At 39.5% G+C, this 19,330-nt stretch overlaps 1 protein-coding gene across 2 annotated transcripts in view; it reads right to left on the bottom strand.

The window, feature by feature from the left end:
* Positions 1-19,330, bottom strand: part of TBC1D4 (TBC1 domain family member 4) — a 222,129-nt gene that overhangs the window by 77,419 nt on the left and 125,380 nt on the right. For both annotated transcript variants that reach the window (XM_027116075.1, XM_027116074.1), the window contains exons 2-3: positions 3,383-3,970; positions 1,846-1,935 (exon numbers count right to left, since the gene is read on the bottom strand). In XM_027116075.1, the coding sequence (XP_026971876.1) occupies positions 1,846-1,935; positions 3,383-3,970 (678 nt within the window). The remainder of the gene's footprint in view (positions 1-1,845; positions 1,936-3,382; positions 3,971-19,330) is intronic.

Below are 19,330 nucleotides of genomic sequence, written 5' to 3'. Positions count from 1 at the left end.
CTTAGAACACAAAGCTTGCTTTAAAAAAAAGGAAAAGCAAAAATCTTGTTTGAACTGCCAGATTTATATATTTGGTTTGCTGGTTCTTTTTTTTCTTTCTTTCTTTCTTTTTATTTTCCTTTAGATGTTCAACGAGCATTGCTAGTTTTCTTTCTGGGAGAAACATTGCTAGTTTCTTTCTGGGAGGGGAGAGGGGGGAGAGGCACGGCCTTTTCAGATGACTCCTCTTGCTTTGGGGAACAGGAAGTACACTGGTTTGTACACCACTCTCTCCCCAGTACTTGGCATAAGGCCCAACATGTAGAAGCATTCATTCAACATTTATTGAACACCTAAGCGTCAAGCTCTGTCTTAACACATCTTATTCTCTGATGCCCTAGAGCAGCGGTCCCCAGACTTTTTGGCACCAGGGACCAGTTTCATGGAAGACAATTTTTCCATGGACGGGGGTGGAGGGGGCAAATATGGTTCAGGTGGTAACGCAAGCGATGGGAAGCAATGGGGAGCAATGGGGAGCGGCAGATGAAACCTCACTCCCTCGCCCGCCCCCCCCCCCCCCCCCCCCCCCCCCCCCCCTGCTGTGCGGCCTGGTTCCTAACAGGCCTCGGCCCGGGGGTTGGGGACCCCTGGCCTACAGAATAAGACACCTGCCCTCACAGAGCTTATGATCACACGGGGACCCCCAGGAAACATGTAATTACAAGAATGCTTAATAAATACTTTGTTAAAGTGAATAATCCTTCTACCACATTTTTTGTCCTTTAAGTAGGAATTCAGAAATTTGCACTATATTCTCCCTCTAGTCAGATGCTGCCTCTCTAAACTACTAGAGTAGAAAAATTTTATGTTCACAATATAATTTTATGTCTCCATAAAACAGAACAAATATTGAAACAAAATACTAGAAGTGAAACCACACAAGATGTACAAAAGCTTATCATTTTCAAAGGGAAGAACGTGGGGATATCATACCTATGGCAATGCGAACTCCAAAATTAAAACTTAAAAACAAGAAAAAGTCAGTCTATTTTTCAACATTAAAATATAGGAAAGGGCCTTGGCAAGATCCAGGCCCCTGAAGGTATACCTAAGGTACATTGCTAGGAAAGACGTTACTGCTTCTCTATCCCAGGGACCTCCTCAGAGGCATCCTTGCATTTTTAACTTTCCCATATTCAGCTTTAGGTACTCCCTCTACTCCAACATCCTCGGAAATTCTTTCTAGGTTTGCCATACGTTTAGGTAGCTCTAACAATTATATAGATATTCTAAATTATTACTATGGTACTTAGGACGCTGTGCCTAATATGATCTTGAACACACATAGTTGTATAGATTATTTTTTAAACTTTCAAATACGTAATATGAGAATTAAAAATAAGTAAAAGGACAAAGATACATATCAAAACCTTCTTTTCAAACTTTAGCATTTACATTTATAAACTTGAAAGTACTAGTTCTTTTTTTTACCTACTACACTATAAAGAGCAAACATGACTCAGTGATGCCCACAAGACCTACTGCTCAAGATTCTGAGGAACACTAACTGTGAAGATATTTTCTAAAGAACTCACCACCCCAAAACTTCCTTCCATCCCTTTGATGAAGTGACACCAGGAAACAGGTTGATGAAAGTGAGGACAAGATTATGATAATGAGGAACCTGGACAGGATTTTCTTATTGGCAGGGATCCAAGCACATAAACACTCTTAGTTTAAGACAAATCTACTTAAGAAATGCTTTTAAGAATAAAATCTGAAGGGGTTTAAGCCCAGTTATTTTGTTAATTTAGAAACAAGCTTTAATTGGTTTCTTCAAATACTATAATCTACTTCAATACATACCTGGGAACAAGAAGAGATATCTTTAAAATTCTTCTCAAGCACAAGTGATTTTGTGTCTGGACTGATAAGGTTTATCTCAAACCGTCCAACCTTAAAAATAAAAATATTCCACTTAATTTCAACTTATCAAGAACCTAACATATTACTTTACAGTTAAATATTTGACTAATAATACAGATTCAAATGCTGTATCCCAGACATACATATTCACATGTGTGTCAACATCCAATCCAACCAAATCTACAACCCCAATCATCAGCTGTCTGAAAACATTTCTTCCTTTCATCTAGAAATCATGAAAGTTAAGTTGGTCTTAATTTACAAGAAACCATTTTTTTTCCAAATTAGAAATTATTCTTTTCAAAAAGATGCAACCTTTCCACACCTTATGTTTTCTAAAAATACTATTTAATTATAATTTATAATCATACTTTCTCACAAATGATCAACAGAAAGATATACTTGCAATTGGGCAGATAAATTTTAAAAATTTTTAAATAAACAACCATTTAGAAAAAATTAACAACATGGACTCTGGCTAGCTAAGAAAAAGAACAAATCCAGTAGCCCAAACAAGAGAGGAAACTCAGTTAACATATCACCACAGGAAAGACTATAGACACTTTAATTACATGCCTAGAGTTACCAAGAACAAAACAGAACAAAACCACCATGAACTTCTGATCAAGCAAGGATTACATACTGGGACTGTTTACCAAGGTACACTGTGCAACTTCCTTCTCAGGGGCTCTTTGCAATGGGATAAAAGGGCAGTCACTCCTTTTTTCAAGAAAACTCAAATCTGAGGAAAACTCAAATTAATCTTCAAAGCTGAGGAGTAATTAAAGAATCTCTACAGGGCATTGTTAAGAATTAAGTTCTTTTAAGTGGAACTGGACATTTTCAAAAACTACTTTTTAGAATTAAGAATCATCTTTGACACCTATAATACAGCTTGCACCAAATCATTTTAATAACTGGTCTAATAAATTATCAGGCCTATGATGTTTCTTTAACCGTCTCTTTTGTATGACAGAGTAAATTGGTGTATTCTCATCTGAAAATACACCTATGAGTCTCTGGACTTTTCTTTTTTTTCTCTCTAGAAAATTCTTTCTCCATCATGAAGATTCACACGCTCCCAGATTCACATCTTCAAACCCTTCATAAGATTGACTATTTGCAGTCATTTAAAAAAATAACATTTATTTAAGAATCAACCTAAGGCAAATGCTGGTGATGCTAAGAGTAATCTATTCTTATTTCCCCAACAACTTTCCGTGATGCACTGAAAGTGCATCTCTCTTCCTCTCCCTTCCCTGATCCCTTTTTTCTTACATTCCCCGTCTGCCTCTCACCCCTTCACAACTTTCCTTTGTTTGCTGTCTTTCTCCACCTGCCTTATCTGCTTCCCAAGGGATATGACAGAAAGGTTGGATGCTTGCAGAGTGAGGACCAGGGAAGAGCTGGCCGCCCGGCTGCTGCCGTCTAGCAAAGAATGGGGAAACACCCCGAGAGCGCGCGGCCAGGGCAGCACCTGAAACAGCATCGTTCTGTTCTTCTCCGAATCCGAGGGCTGGACGTGGCTGGGAGCGCTGGCATGCCTCCTCCGCGGCTGCGTTTTCTGGCTGTTCTCCTGAACTTTCCTTTGCAGGACACCGGTGACGCTGCTGCACCGAGACCGGAACTCCTGCTGTTCATCAAAGCCAGAATCTTCCAAAATCCGCTCAGGGAAGCAGACTCGAGAGCTGGACGGCCCAGGCTGGCTGGGCGCCGCGGGGAAGACGGGGTGGGTGTCGTTGACGCCATCCCCTTCCTCGGACAGAACGTCGGCGGGGGAAGCGGGCGCCTCGGCCTCCGACACCGCCGGGTCCTCGCCGGCATCTGCGGCGCGCGGCTCGCCCTGGACCCGCAGGCGCTGCCGCTCGTGCAGGCTGAACTTCTCGATGCAGTCGTCGATGAGGCTGGATGGCGCCTTCTTGTGGGTCACGGTCACCTTGCCACAGTACAAGACCTCGAACTTCTGTGAGTTGTAAAAGGCGTCCTCGTTGTCTTTGCTGGGTTTGGCATCCTCTTTCATGGCAGCTTTCGATAACTGCCTTATGCTGCTGATAACATCGGGAACCTGGAACAGAATTCAAAAATCCTCACTTCAGTTGAATATTTAGAGATCGTATATGTTTACCTAGACCTGTTATTATCACAGAATGCACGCTCATCCTAAATGATAAAATAAAGAGAGTAATAGATCCTACATAAAATAAAGCATAAACTTAAATTACACTATCGGACATAGTGATTTAAGGATAAGATTGGAATTTTATATCACTTTTATACTTTCCCCTTTTAAATGTATTCGTTTCCTAAAAACAAAACCATGAGACTATACAGGCCACTGCAACCTTTAATAAATCATCATAACATAACCTTTGAGTACTTTTAAAATGTATTATAAGGGATCAGAAGGTTAAAAATTAAATTTAAATATAAAAATAAAGTGTAACATGCTAAGGTACCAACCACGACTGAGATAAATAAATTATTTAATTAAATTATTATGAGCCTCAGCTGAAAGGAACCAAAGCTTCAACAATGAGGCTAAAATTAACTTTCTGGATGAAGAGGTTAAAATCCAGACACCCCTCACCAGCATTAGCCATCAGGGAAAATGCAAATATAGACCACAGGAAGATACTATTTCATATCTATTAGAATGGCTAACATCAAAAAGTCCAAGTGGGGCTTCCCTGGTGGCGCAGTGGTTAAGAATCCGCCTGCCAACTCAGGGGACACGGGTTCGAGCCCTGCTCCAGGAAGATCCCACATGCCGCAGAGCAACTAAGCCCATGCGCCACAACTACTGAGTCTGCGAGTCACGACTACGGAAGCCAGCGCGCCTACAGCCCGTGCTCCGCAACAAGAGAAGCCACCGCAGTGAGAAGCCCGCGCACCGCAACAAAGAGTAGCCCCCGCTTGCCCCAACTAGAGAAAGCCCGCGAACGGCAACAAAGACCCAATGCGGCCAAAAATTAATTAATTAATTTGAAAGTCAAAGTACCCGCCAGGATGTGGAGCAACAGGACCTCTCATACACTGTGTGCAGAAATGTAAAATGGCCCAGATACCTCAGGAGTTTGGCAGCTGCCTGGGAGTTAAACATAGATCTCACAACCCAGTCATTCCACTCCGAGAGATTTAGGTGAAAGCCCTGAAAACGTATGGCCACAAAAAGGCTTGTACACAGGGCTTCCCTGGTGGCGCAGTAGTTGAGAGTCCGCCTGCCGATGCAAGGGACATGGGTTCGTGCCCCGGTCCGGGAAGATCCCACGTGCCGCGGAGCGGCTGGGCCCGTGAGCCATGGCCGCTGAGCCTGCGCGTCCGGAGCCTGTGCTCCGCAACGGGAGAGGCCACAACAGTGAGAGGCCCGCGTACCGCAAAAAAAAAAAAAAAAAAAAACGGCTTGTACACAAATATTCATAGATGCCTTAGTCACGATACCCCAAAACTGGAAACAACCCAAATATTCATCGACAAGTGAATGCTCACTAATTGTCAGGGAAAACCACGATAAAATATCACCTTACACTTGACAGGATGACTATCATCAAAAAGACAAGATGTAACAAGTACTGGGGGAGGATGTGGGAAAAAGGAAACCCTTGTGCATTGTTGGTAGGAATGTAAATTGGTGCAGTCACTATGGAAAACAGTATGGAGGTTCCTAAAATATTAAAAATAGATCTACCATATCATCCAGCAATTCCACTTCTGGGTATATATTCAAGAGAAACAAAATCACTCTCTCGAAAAGACACCTGCACCCTCATGTTCATCACAGCATTATTCACAATAGTCAAGACACGGAAACAATCTAAGTCCACCTAAATGTCCGTCAAAAGATGAATGGATAAAGAAACTGTGATAAATATTATTTAGCCATAAAAAAGGAAATCCTGCCACTTACGACAACATGGATGGACCTTGAGGGCATTATGCTAACTGAAATAAGTCAGACTGAGAAAGGTAAATACTGTATGATCTCACTTATATGCGGAATCTTAAAAAAAAAAACCTCATAGATAAAGAGAACAGATTGGTGATTGCCAGAGGCAGGGGAGGGAGGAATGGGAATGGATGAAGGTAGTAAAAAGGTACAAACTTCCAGTTGTAAGATAAATAAGTTTTGGGGATGTAATGTACAGCATGGTGGCTAGAGTTAATAATACTATATTGTATATTTGAAACTTGCTAAGAGAGTAGATCTTAAAAGTTCTCACAAGAAAAAAAAATTTATAACCATGTGAAGTGAGTGATGTTAATTAAACTTATGGTAATCATTTTGCAATATATACATGTATCAAATCATTAAGTTGCACTCCTTGAACTAAATACAATGCTGTATGTCGCTTATATCTCAATAAAACTGAAGAAAAAAGTGAAAGGATGAACAAAAGATGGTACATTCATACAAAATGAAATACAACTCATTATCTCTCATCTGGTTTTCTGCAATAATCTTTTAACTGGTGTCCCTTGCCCCCTTCAATCTACTCTCAAAAGTAGAAAGGATTCCTTTTTAAACTTGTCATGTTGCTCATCTGCAAATCCTCCAAGCTCCCCATTTCATTAAGAGTAAAAGACAAAATCCCTACAATGTCCTACAGGGCCCTCACCCTCTGCATTTGACATACATATAGATTAAATGTGCGCTGTGGCTACACATCTTCCATGTGACCTTCAACAGTCGACCTGGATTTCGTCTTTTCCTTCTCACCTCGTTTCCTCTGACCTTACTCCTCCCAGCAACCCTCTCTCACTCACTCTGCTCCAGCCCCACTCGCTTCCTGGCTACTCTTTGAACATGCCAGGCAGACTCCTCCCTCAAGGTCTCTGAACTCCAAGTCCGCCCCCAGATAACTGGACGGCTCCCTCCTCATCTCGTTTAAATCCATGCTCTAATGTCACCTTGAGGCAACATCCATCCCCTAAACCAAAACACACACACACAGAGACACACTCTGACACAGCCAGCATTCCCCCGGAATTTTCCCCCATTTTATTACTCTCTATAGCACTTACCTCTTTTAACATTCTGTGTAACTGATTTGCTAGAATGTAAGCCCTAGGAGGGTGGTGATTTCTGTTTCTCTTCCCACATTTTTTCCTTGTATCCCCAAAGCCTAGAGTAAGTCCTGGTACAAAGTAGATCCTCAATATGTGGACTGGGGGGAAAAAACTTTTTTTGGTAATTTCTACCTTTGGAAAAGAGAGATCATCTTATATGCAGGGTTGCTTCACATTCAGACATACAAGGTATTTCTTCCAATATTCTAGCACCAATTCTAAAACCAGAATTTCTTCTCTTTCACATAATTCTTTGGGATATACTGCCAGAACGTTCACAGTTTAAAAATCACAAGACTTTCAGCTTGCTAGTAGAGCATTTCCTATGAAAGAATAAAGTCCAAATGCTATAGGTTCAATGACTCACCCCGAACATTTGACATATCTCCAGGGAAGTCAGATGCTTTGTACTAACACATGATCAACAACCTTAGACCTCTGTCATTTTGTTTTTGCCTTAGTGTCTGACAAGGGCCAAAGCTATGGAGACTGACCTAGACATTCAACCCTGCAAAAAGTACAATGATTCTTGTGGGTTAGGCAAAACCCTAAAACAGATGGCTCCCTCCTTCCTCACTAACCATATTTCGTTAAATACTTTTCATCTGATTTTACAACCCTAGTGCACCTAAATTTCCAAAGTGTCTCTATGGAGTGCAGAATAAGAAATATTATCTGTAGGATTTTTTTTGAACCTGTAGAATTTTGATCTTGTCACAAATATTTTAATGAGTATTAGAGTTAATTCTATCAAGACTGAAAATAAAGTCAGTTTGACCTTAGTTGTATCAATTCCTCTATATTATAAGTTTGTACTTTTTCTCATTGAGAGCTGTTATGTGAAGAACTGATTAGTGGCTGAATTCCTATAGTCTCACAGGACATTTCCCTGTGACCACAGGTAGAAGCTCAATACCTAAATATAATTCAGTTAATGACCCAGTTCATAGAAGCAAAGCTTATCATCTTGACTAAACTGAGTAGGTAATTTAATCTTCCAATAATCTGAATTGTTAACTGCACCATAAAACATAGATTCTAGTTGCCTTTAATATCTTCTCTCAGGTCATGACTAAACGCAGCTTTCAATGACCTGCAAAGAGGCTGGCCTGTGAAACTGATCTAACAACATTCAGCTCTGTTTTTGCTTATAAGTGGAAGACACACATGTAAGTTAACATTATACAGCCCCTGCCTACACACTCAGAGCCCATACCAGAAGGGACACACTGATAAAGAAAGGACAGTAGAATATCCACAGTGGGAAACTGAGTTATCAGAGAACCATGAAAACTTCTTGAGACATTTATTTGAGATCAATCAGAAGCAACACAAGAGAAACACAAAATCTCTATCCAGGGGCTTCCCTGGTGATGCAGTGGTTGAGAATCTGCCTGCCAATGCAGGGTTCGAGCCCTGGTCTGGGAAGATCCCACATGCCGCGGAGCAACTAGGCCCGTGAACCACAACTACTGAGCCTGCGCGTCTGGAGCCTGTGCTCCACAACAAGAGAGGCCGCGATAGTGAGAGGCCCGCATACCGCAATGAAGAGTGGACCCCACTTGCCGCAACTAGAGAAAGCCCTCGCACAGAAACGAAGACCCAACACAGCCAAAAATAACATAAATAAATAAATAAATAATTTTTAAAAAAATGCTTCCCTGAAACCAATTCAGGAGTTTGGGTTTAAAAAAAAAAAAAAATCTCTATCCAGTACTTGCACATACACAAGACATTTTGGTAAAACACTATTCTCCTATAGGACAGTGTTAACTGACATATATTTAGATTTTGATTTAGATGTGTTTTTGAATGAATTTGACTCCTTGCATGTATCACATCTTTCAACGTCTTTTTTTCTCTTTACCGTTAATGCTATAAGCTCCTAAGTGAAAGACTGAGTTGTGGTGATTTTGTGTCTTACTAGAGTTCTTCCATATGACCACTGGGAGAGAATTCTGTGCTCAGAAAAAACTGAGTGACAGTTGTCAGCAAACAAAAATATACAAAGAGTGAACAACCACCTAGAACCCTGATGAAAGCTCTCCAGGATTGAGATGGGGTTAGTAAATTCCTGTTGATAACACAAGAGAGATCTGGCACTCCTCAGAATAGAGAGCTGAGGCTTTCCACTCTGCTCAGTGCTCACCCCAACTAGGAAGTGAATGTGTGTTGCAAGAATGTCTTCAGACGCTAGGAGACACCTCAAGCTACACGCTCGGGGTTCGTACTCTAGTTATTAGTACTCTGGCTATGAATAATACAACTGCTTAGAATCTGCCTACGTCTCACAGAGTCTGATGAAAATTCAATGCCAATTCAAGGCAAAGTTTTTATTGTATGGCAGCATATAATTTTAACACAAAATAACAATAATGAAAAGGGAGTTAATGATCCCTCTACCCAGGAATTAAGAGATTTCTTCTCTCTCCCCTGATCTGCCAGGAATTTGTGTCATTCTGCTTTCTAGAGTTTCCTTGCCAGTAAAGTAAGGGATGAGAAAGATGCTCAACAAGATCTCACCTAAATCCAAATTTCTATGGGTTTATTTTAGCATTGATGTCAATATAGGAACAAAATAAAAGAAGATGGAAGGGGGCTTCCCTGGTGGCGCAGTGGTTGAGAGTCCGCCTGCCGATGCAGGGGACACGGGTTTGTGCCCCGGTCCAGGAGGATCCCACATGCCGCGGATCGGCTGGGCCCGTGAGCCACGGCCATTGAGCCTGCGCGTCCGGAGCCTGTGCTCTGCGATGGGAGAGGAGGCCACAGCAGTGAGAGGCCCGCATACCGCAAAAAATAATAATAATAATAAAATAATAAATAAATAAATAAAAGAAGATGGAAAATCATCTCTATTATTAAGCCAGAAATATTGTAAGTCATTGACATTATTCACTTCCATTGACACACAATAACCAATTTCAACAAGCGATAAAATAAATGGGGCTTTTTTCAAATGCCTCATGATATTCAGAAAAAGCACAGGGCCACCTTTAGCTAGTATTCTGTCCTTACACCTTCAGTGATCTCACTAAAAGAATATAAGTTCAAGTATCAAAATTCAGACATTAAAGCAATTCCTCACTCTAGAGAAAAGAAAAATTGCCACTAGATTCCTGGATGTCAGGCTGTTGTTTCTCATTAATTAATTATCATAATTAGTTATCACATTCCAAGAAATCCAATGGTATTGTAAAAACTACACTTCACCTGACTTCACAAGGAAATAAATTCTACAAGTACCACACACTGATGTTTAAAGTCCTAAGCAAACCCAAGGGAAAGAAGTCTGGATACTGAAAAAGCACAAAGGAAAGATACCTTTGGTCAGGAAGCAAGCTGAAATTTGGAGTCGTCCTCCAAGAGCAGTGAATATGCCAAACTGATGTAATCCTTAGTATTAGCTCTCTGTCGCACTTAAGAAGTTCTCTTTCATTCCAGATAAGCCAGCAGTAATTTTGCTGCATTTGTTCAAGTCGATGTTATCACTGAGCAGCCAATTATAAAACTTCCCGGGAATAACCGTTATTGCTTCAAAAGTAAAGTATTTCCTGACTCTGCAATCAGGAAACACACTGATTGTTCAGGGCTAAAGAACAGACTCTCTAGCTTTCTTTAAAAAGAAGCATTTTAAATTTGAGTACCCCTGTCTTTCTTATGCTGTTTAAATAATCACGTGTCCAAGGCTTATTAATTATGAAGGTAGGAGAAAATTAATCTATAATACAATGTCTTCTTTCTTCATAGAGTTCATTGATAAACAGATGAACTTCAGCAAACATTTAAAAATGGATACAAATATGAATATGAAAATAAGCCTCTTAAGACATATTTAAAGCAAAAAAAAATAACTGGGTAAATTCTTTCACAATGGACACGAGCTTGGCTGCTTGATTCATTATTAATCTTTTTATAATAATTATAGTAGGCACAGCAAGATTTTGATAAGCCAAAAAAAGAGGGAAAAGGTGTAAAAAACAGTTGAGGAAAAAATACTAGGAAACATTTCAAGTAAATTGCAAAAACCCTGCCAAATGAGAAGAATTAATCATTTAAACTAGTCTCAATCAAAGAGAGACAGTAAGGAAAAGAAATGTATTTGCTTTGGAAGTAATATATGCCATTAGGGGACGGATAGATTTCCTTTCTAATTCTGTTTTACTTAAGAAACTATTAAGATCAGTTCAGCATTTTGAGAAAAGACTGATTTGATTTTGGAAGATATATACGTGCCATGAAATAGTTCATTTACATTAAGGAAAAAAATCACCATTATTTAAGAACCCATGAAGATGTTCCAGCCCCAGTTACTTTGGAAGAACACTCAGTCTGTGTTGTCATTTTTAAGGTGACGTTGTCCGTCAATCTCAATAAGAAATAAAACTGATTTTTAAACCATTTTAACTTTTATCCAAAAGTACTTCAGTGATTCTTTAGTATATAAACTATTATTTTAAAGTAAACCTTACACAGTAAAAAAGAGGTCTAATTATCACTAGGTCTAGAGTCAAAATCGACTGGAATAATGCAGTGGTCTTAAAATCACAGAATTTAAACGTTAAAGGCACTCTTATGGAATCACCCGTCCCCACTATCTTGTTTTACAGATGGGGAAACAAACGGTTTACATTAAAAGTTCAGCCATGGGGCTTCCCTGGTAGCACAGTGGTTAAGAATCCACCTGCCAATGCAGAGGACACGGGTTAGAGCTCTGGTCGGGGAAGATCCCACGTGCTGTGGAGCAACTAAGCCCGTATGCCACAGTTACTGAGCCTGCGCTCTAGAGCCCATGAGCCACAACTACTGAGCCCACGAGCCACAACTGCTGAAGCCCATGCACCTAGAGCACATGCTCTGCAACAAGAGAAGCCACCGCAAGGAGAAGCCCGCACACCACAAGGAAGAGTAGCCCCTGCTCACTGCAACTAGAGAAAGTCCGCATGCAACAAGACCCAACGCAGCCAAAAATAAATAAATTAAATAAATAAATTTATAAAAGAAAAAAAAAGTTAAACCATGAAAGAATAATGAGATTACAAGTAACGAGACTCTTTGGCGCCAAAGAAAGCAAGAATATCTCTACTACTTACACTGCAGTCATACAATTGCTTGGGTTTGAGTCTTGGGCTTCAGCCAAGACAGTTTCCTCTCAGATTAGGCTTTGGTTCTTAGATATTCTCAGCCCCTTTGCTCCAAACTCATTTTTGGCTCAGCACTTCTCTGTTGTTTCCTGGTGGCCTCTGAGTTAGTTCAAGCATCAGAGAGAGAAATTCCCTGAACTTCCTACCAAGTTCTCCCGTCCTATTCTGTCTCACTGCTCTTATCTTTGAATACCTTCTCCGAAAGATATGACTTGTGCCTTTATGACCGTTCAAAATTTGAAGAAGTGATCAGAGGTAAAATAAACGAGGGTAACTCACAGGAAATCCGGGGCCTCATAATTTTGATTAAGAGAATGGAATGTCCTCAGTAGTGGCTACAGAGAAATAAGACAGAAGATGGGGTGGGTGAGAATTTAGATGGCAAAGGACAGACAAGGACAGTCCTTTTCAATTCCCCTTTCGAAAGCAAACTCATTCTTTTAAAAGTGGATTACTCGGGACTTCCCTGGTGGTGCAGTGGTTAAGAATCTGCCTGCCAATGCAGGGGACACGGGTTCAAGCTCTGTTCTGGAAAGATCCCACATGCCATGGACCAACTAAGCCCGTGTGCCACAACTACTGAGCCTGCACTCTAGAGCCCGCGAGCCACAACTATGGAGCCCGTGAGTCACAACTACTGAAGCCCGCGCACCTGGAGTCCGTGCTCTGCAACAAGGAGAAGCCCACGCACCACAACAAAGAGTAGTCCCCACTCACTGCAACTAGAGAAAGCCTGCACACAGCAACAAAGACCCAATGCAGCCAAAAATAATTAATTAATTAATTTTTTAAAAAGTGGATTAGTCCACAGCATGGCATATTAGAAAAGTACATAACATGCAATTAGAGGTCTAGAGTTTAAAGCCCCATTCCGTTATCTATGATTATCTGTAGAAAAGACACCATATCCTGGTTTTTCATCTGCAAAATTGGAATCACAATGTTTATGTCAAAGGTAACCTGGGAAAATTAAACTAAAAGTGCAAATGTGCCTGACACAGTGCTAGGACAGTGAAAACATTCAACAATGTTTAATTAAATCTAAAATGTAAGTCTGACTTGTACTGTGTAAGGAGATGAAGGAAGTGAGAAGCTGTTGCTAAATTAAAAAACACTGCCTTTGTGAAAGTTAAATTGTAGTGGGGGTACAGAATTAATAAGTAAAACATAAAGGATTTGAGATAGTAAAAACTGCCAATGAGAAAAATAATGCCCAGAAGGTGGGACAGAAAATTTGGAGGGGGTGGCAGAACAGCTGCAATTTTAGAGAAAGGTGTCTCTATAAAATATTTGAGTAAAAACCTGAAGTCAGCAAGAAGGTGAGCCATACAGATATCTGAGGGAGGAACATTCCAGGCAGATAGCACACCAAGTACGAAGGCCATGAAGCAGAAATTCGCCTGGCATGTTCAGGGAACAGTGAGGAGTCCATGTGGCTGGATGCAAGTGAGGCAGCAGATTACTGAAGAGGCCACTGTGGGGAACAGGGGCATCTAAATCATGCAGGACCTTGAAAGGACTCTGGCTTTTACTCTTGGTGAGACAGATAGCCATTGCAGAGTGCTGAGTTACATGTTTAAAGAATCCCTTTGCCTGCTGTATGGAGAACAGATGGCAAGGATAAGGGGGCAGAAGCCTACTGCACCCAGGATGAGGCAACGGTGGTTCACAGAAGAACAGCAAGGGACGGGGTAAGAAGAAGCAGGCTTCTGAATATAATTTTAAAGGCACAGTCAACATGATTTGGGGATAGATCTAACGTGGATTGTAAAAGAAGGAGAGGAGGCATGGATGAACTTTATGGGTTTTGGCCAGAGGAACTAGAGTGAGGGATGGGGATGGCTTAAGAGAGTAGGAGCTTAGCTTTGGATTGTTAGTTTTGAGAAGCTTACAGACATCCAACGGGTGATGTCAGTAGGCAGTTGAGTACATGGAGCTCAGGGGTGAGGACAGAGCTGAGAAAGAAAAATTGGAAGATATTAGCATATAAATAGCATGTAAAGCCATGCAATTAGAGGAGTCCATCAAAAAAGTGAGCACAGATGACACAGAGAGACAGAGCAAGAGGGAGAGAGACATGGTGAGCTAGGCAGAGAGAGAAATATCTCCAGGAACCAAGCCCTGAGGCGCACAATGACTATAGTTTAGGAGATGGAGAGATATGAGCAAAGGAAAATACATCAAGAGACACAGGTAAAACCAGAAAAGAATGGTATCCAGAAGCCAAGAAAGAAAGGTTTCCAAGAAGGAGGGGGTAAGCACTATGAGATCATAGGTAACTTTGACAAGAAAAGTTTTGGTGGCACTTAGGGCAAAAGCCTTACTGGAGTAGGTTTGAAAGAAAATCTTAGGAACAAAATCCAAAACATTAGGTACAGACAAGCTTTTAGGGCTGTAGCTAGAGGTACAAGTGAGTCAAAAGAGGGTTCTCTTATAGATGGGAGAAATGACAGCTTCCAATAGAGAATTTCCAACAGTGAAGGGGAAATTGATGCTGTAGAGAAACAGAGTAGCACTGCAAGCAACATCTTTAAGTAGGCAAGAGGGGACAGTGGAAGACTTTGAACTGACCCAGGGCATGGAAAGTTCATCTCAAAAGGTGCAAATGCAGGAAGACATAGTGGTGGGAGTTTGGAGAATTTGTCCTCTGACTGCTTTAATTTCTCAGTAAAACTGAAAGCATAATCATCATCTGAGGTAAGGATGGGGAAGAAGATCAAATGAGTATTGATCAGTAAACATTTAATTTAATTCAAGTCTGACTGTAGGCAAAATTGTGAGGTGATGGTATCTTGAGAGCCCTCAAGCTTCACTTTCTGTGTTCGGATGATGTGGAAATGTGACTTCTACAACTCCTTCATGGAGACATTGCATTTTAACCTAAGTTTTAACTTGAGAACTGAAGTATCTTAGATGAAACTCAGGAATCAACCAGAAATTAGAAGAGAGGTTTTTGCACCCTGAAATGAAACAATGCAGGAGCCAACCTTGTAAGTAACAGTTGTATAAGAAATGAATTTTGGAAAAAGTTCACGTGTGGTAGGGAAAAAAAGTGTTCTGTACCTTACCAAAATAAGAATAACACAGTTTGATTATACAGTATTTGTGTCACTTGTGAAAAATAATTCTATATTTCTTTTTTTGGACATGGATATTTATACAGATATGACCAAAAAAGGTGAAGTAAGCAGAGTCACCAATGCAAGAAAATCAAACTTCTTACAAACATGTAATCAAGAAAGTTAATCTTTTACTTTCTAACTATAGAAACACGGAATAGGGGCATCTAAGAAACAATCCTGAAAAGCTGTTATTTATTACCTTATGCTGGCACTATGAGACCCCCTTTCAAATGCAGCAATATCCCTCTACCCAACCACAAAGCACTTTCAATGTGAGATCAACCTACTACCTGTTTATTCGACAGAATGCTTTGTATTCATCAAATCAGTCCTATTATTTGCTTAATGCTCACATTTTTAAAAATATACAATTCAAAATCAGTAAACCTCTAGCCAGGGTAACTAAGAAGAGAGGACACAAATTACTAATATTAGAAATGAAAGAAGGGACATCGCTACAGATCCCATGGAAATTAAAAGCATAATAAAAGAATACTATGAACCACTCCATGACCAGAAATTCAATATCCTAGATGAAATGGACCATTTCCTTGAATGCTACAACCTGCCAAAATGCATACAAGAATAAATAAATGATCTGAATAGGCCTAAATCGAATCAATAGTTAATAATCTTCTAAAACAGAAAGCACCAGGCTCAGATGGATACACTGGTGAATTCTGTCATTTAAGAACAAAATGATACCAATCCTCCATGATCTCTTTCAGAAGATAGAAGCAGAGAAAATACTTCCTAATTCATTCTACGAGGCCAGCATTACCTTAATATCAAAACAAGACAAAGACAGTAAGAGAAAACTACAGACCAATATCTCTCATGAATATAGATGCAAAAATCCTTAACAAAATACTAGCATACCAAATCCAGAAAAGTATAAAATGAATTATATACCAGGACCAAGTAGGATCTATCCCAAGTATGTAAAGGTGGTTCAACATTCAAAAATCGATTAATGTAATCTATCAAATCAAAAAAAAAAAAAAAAAAAAAAAATCACATGATCATATCAATAGAAGCAGAAAAAGCATTTGACAAAATCCATCACCCATGCTAAAAACTCTCAAGAAACCAAGAATACAGGAATAGAGGGGAATTTCTTCAACAATCTAGAAAAAAATCTACAGCTAGCATCATACTTAATGGAGAGAAACTCAAAGCTTTCCCACTGAGATCCAGTACACGGCAAGGATATACTCTCTCAACATTCTTTTTCAACATCATACTAGAAGTCCTTGCTAATAGGCAAGAAAAGGAAACTAAAGGTATACAGATTGTAAGGGAAGAAATAAAACTGTCTGTTCTGAGATGACATGATTGTATGTAGAAAATCTGAAATAAAAATTTACCCAAAAAACAGCCTCTAGGTCCATCCACATCTCTACAAATGACCCAATTTCATTCCTTTTTATGGCTGAGTAATATTCCATTGTATACATGTACCACATCTTCTTTATCCATTTCTCTGTCAATGGGCATTTAGGTTGCTTCCATGACCTGGCTATTGTAAACAGTACTGCAGTGAACATTGGGGTGCATGTGTCTTTTTGACACATCATCACCTGGAACACCTCCTGGAACTAATAAGTGATTATAGTAAGGTTGCATGATACAGGGTTAATATACAAAAGTCAATTGCTTTCCTATATGCCAGCAATGAACAAGTGAATTTTGAAATTAAAAACACAATACCATTTACATTAGCACCCCAAACGTGAATATTTAGGTAAAAAATCTAACAAAATATGTATAAGATCTATATGAGACCTACAAGACTCTGATGAACATGATCAAGGTAAAGCTAAATAAATGGAGAGATATTCCATGTTCATGAGTAGGAAGACTTGATATTGTCCAGATGTCAACTTGATCTATAAATTCAATGAAATCACAGTCAAATCCCAGCAAGTTGTTTTACAGACATTGACAAACTTATTCTACGGTGATATGGAGAGGCAAGCAACCCAGAATAGCCAACACAATATTAAAGGAGAAGAACAAAGTTGAAGGACTGATGCTATCTGATTTCAAGATTTACTATAAAGCTATGATAATCGAGACAGTGTGGTATTGGCAAAACAACAGACAAATAGATTCATGAAACATAATAAAGAGCCCAGAAATAGTCTCACATAAATATAGTCAACTGATCTTTGACAGAGGAGTAAAGACAATATAATGGAGCAAAGATAGTCTCTTCACAAACGGTTCTGGAATGACTGGACATCCACATGCCAAAAAAAATTTATCTAGACACAGACATTAAACCCTTTACAAAAATTAACTCAAAATCTAGAAAACCCAGATGACCTTGGGTATGGTGATGCCTTTTTAGATACAACACCAAAGACACAATCTATGAGCCAAAGCAATATTGAGGGGAAAAAAAAGAGCTGGAGGAATCAGACTCCCTGACTTCAGACTATACTACAAAGTTACAGTAATCAAGACATATTTATGGTACTGCCACAAAAACAGAAATATAGATCAGTGGAACAGGATAGAAAGCCCAGAAATAAACCCATGCACATATGGTCAACTAATCTATGACAAAGGAGGCAAGGATATACAATGGAGAAAAAACAGTCTCTTCAAGAAGTGGTGCTGGGAAAACTGGACAGCTACATGGAAAAGAATGAAATTAGAACACTTCCTAACACCATACACAAAAACAAACTCAAAATGGATTAGAGACCGGACACTATGTAATAAGACCAGACACCATAAAACTCTTAGAAGAAAACATAGTAAGAACACTCTTTGACATAAATCACAGCATGATCTTTTTTGACCCACCTCCTATCCTAGAGTAATGGAAATAAAAACAAAAATAAACAAATGGGACCTAATGAAACTTAAAAGCTTTTGCACAGCAAAGGAAACTATAAACAAGACGAAAAGACAACACTCAGAATGGGAGAAAATAATTTGCAAAGAAATCAACAGACAAAGGATTAATCTCCAAAATATATAAACAGCTCATGAAGCTCAATATTAAAGAAAAAACAACCCAATCAAAAAATGGACAGGAAAAAAAAAATGGGCAGAAGACCTAAATAGACATTTCTCCAAAGACATACAGACGGCCAAGAAGCACATGAAAAGCTGCTCAACATCACTAATTATTAGAGATATGCAAATCAAAACTACAATGAGGTATCATCTCACACCAGTCAGAATGGGCATCATCAGAAAATCTACAAACAACAAATGCTGGAGAGGGTGTGGAGCAACAGGAACTTTCATACATTGCTGGTGGGAATGAAAAATGGTTCAGTCATTTTGGAAGACAGTTTGGTGATTTCTTACAAAACTAAACATACTGTTCTTTTTTACAAAACTAAACATACTCATGATAAGATCCAGCAATCTCACTCCTTGGTATTTACCCAAAGAAGTTGAAAACTTATACCCACAAAAAAATAACTGGCACACAGAGGTTTTAAGCAGGTTTATTCATAATTACCAAAACTTGGCAGCGACCAAGATGTCCTTCAGGAGGTGAATGAATAAATAAACTGTCATACATCCAGACTCTGGAACATTATTCAGGGCTAAAAAGAAATGATCGATCAAGCTATGAAAAGACATGGAAGAAACTTAAATGCATATTACTAAGTGAAAGAAGCCAAACTGAAAAGGCTACATATTGTATGACTCCAATTATATGACATTCTGGAAAAGGCAAAACTATAGGGACAATAAAAAAGTTCAGTGGTTGCAGGGATGGGGATGGCAGACGAAAAGTACAGAGAATTTTATGACAGTGAAAATACTCTCTGTGATACTGTAATGATGTATATATATCATTATAAATGTGTCAATACCCAAAATGTTCAACACCAAGAGTGAACCCTAAAAAAAAAAAAAAAAAAAAGAATGAACAGTAAGGTAAACTAGGGACTTTGGGTGATTATAATGTGTCAGTGTAGGCTTATGTTTGGTAACAAATGGACAATTCTGGAGAGTGATGCTGATAATGGAGGAGGCTATGCATGTGGCAAGGCAGGGGGGTATACAGGAAATCTCTGTACCTTCCTCTCTATTTTGTTGTGGATGGACCTTAAAATTGCTCTAAAG

The sequence above is a fragment of the Aethalodelphis obliquidens genome, unplaced genomic scaffold (assembly GCF_003676395.1).
Source record: "Aethalodelphis obliquidens isolate GAN/ISIS:26980383/991018 unplaced genomic scaffold, ASM367639v1 scaffold15, whole genome shotgun sequence".
NCBI lineage: Eukaryota > Metazoa > Chordata > Mammalia > Artiodactyla > Delphinidae > Aethalodelphis > Aethalodelphis obliquidens.
This window is presented reverse-complemented; position numbering and strand designations above follow the sequence as displayed.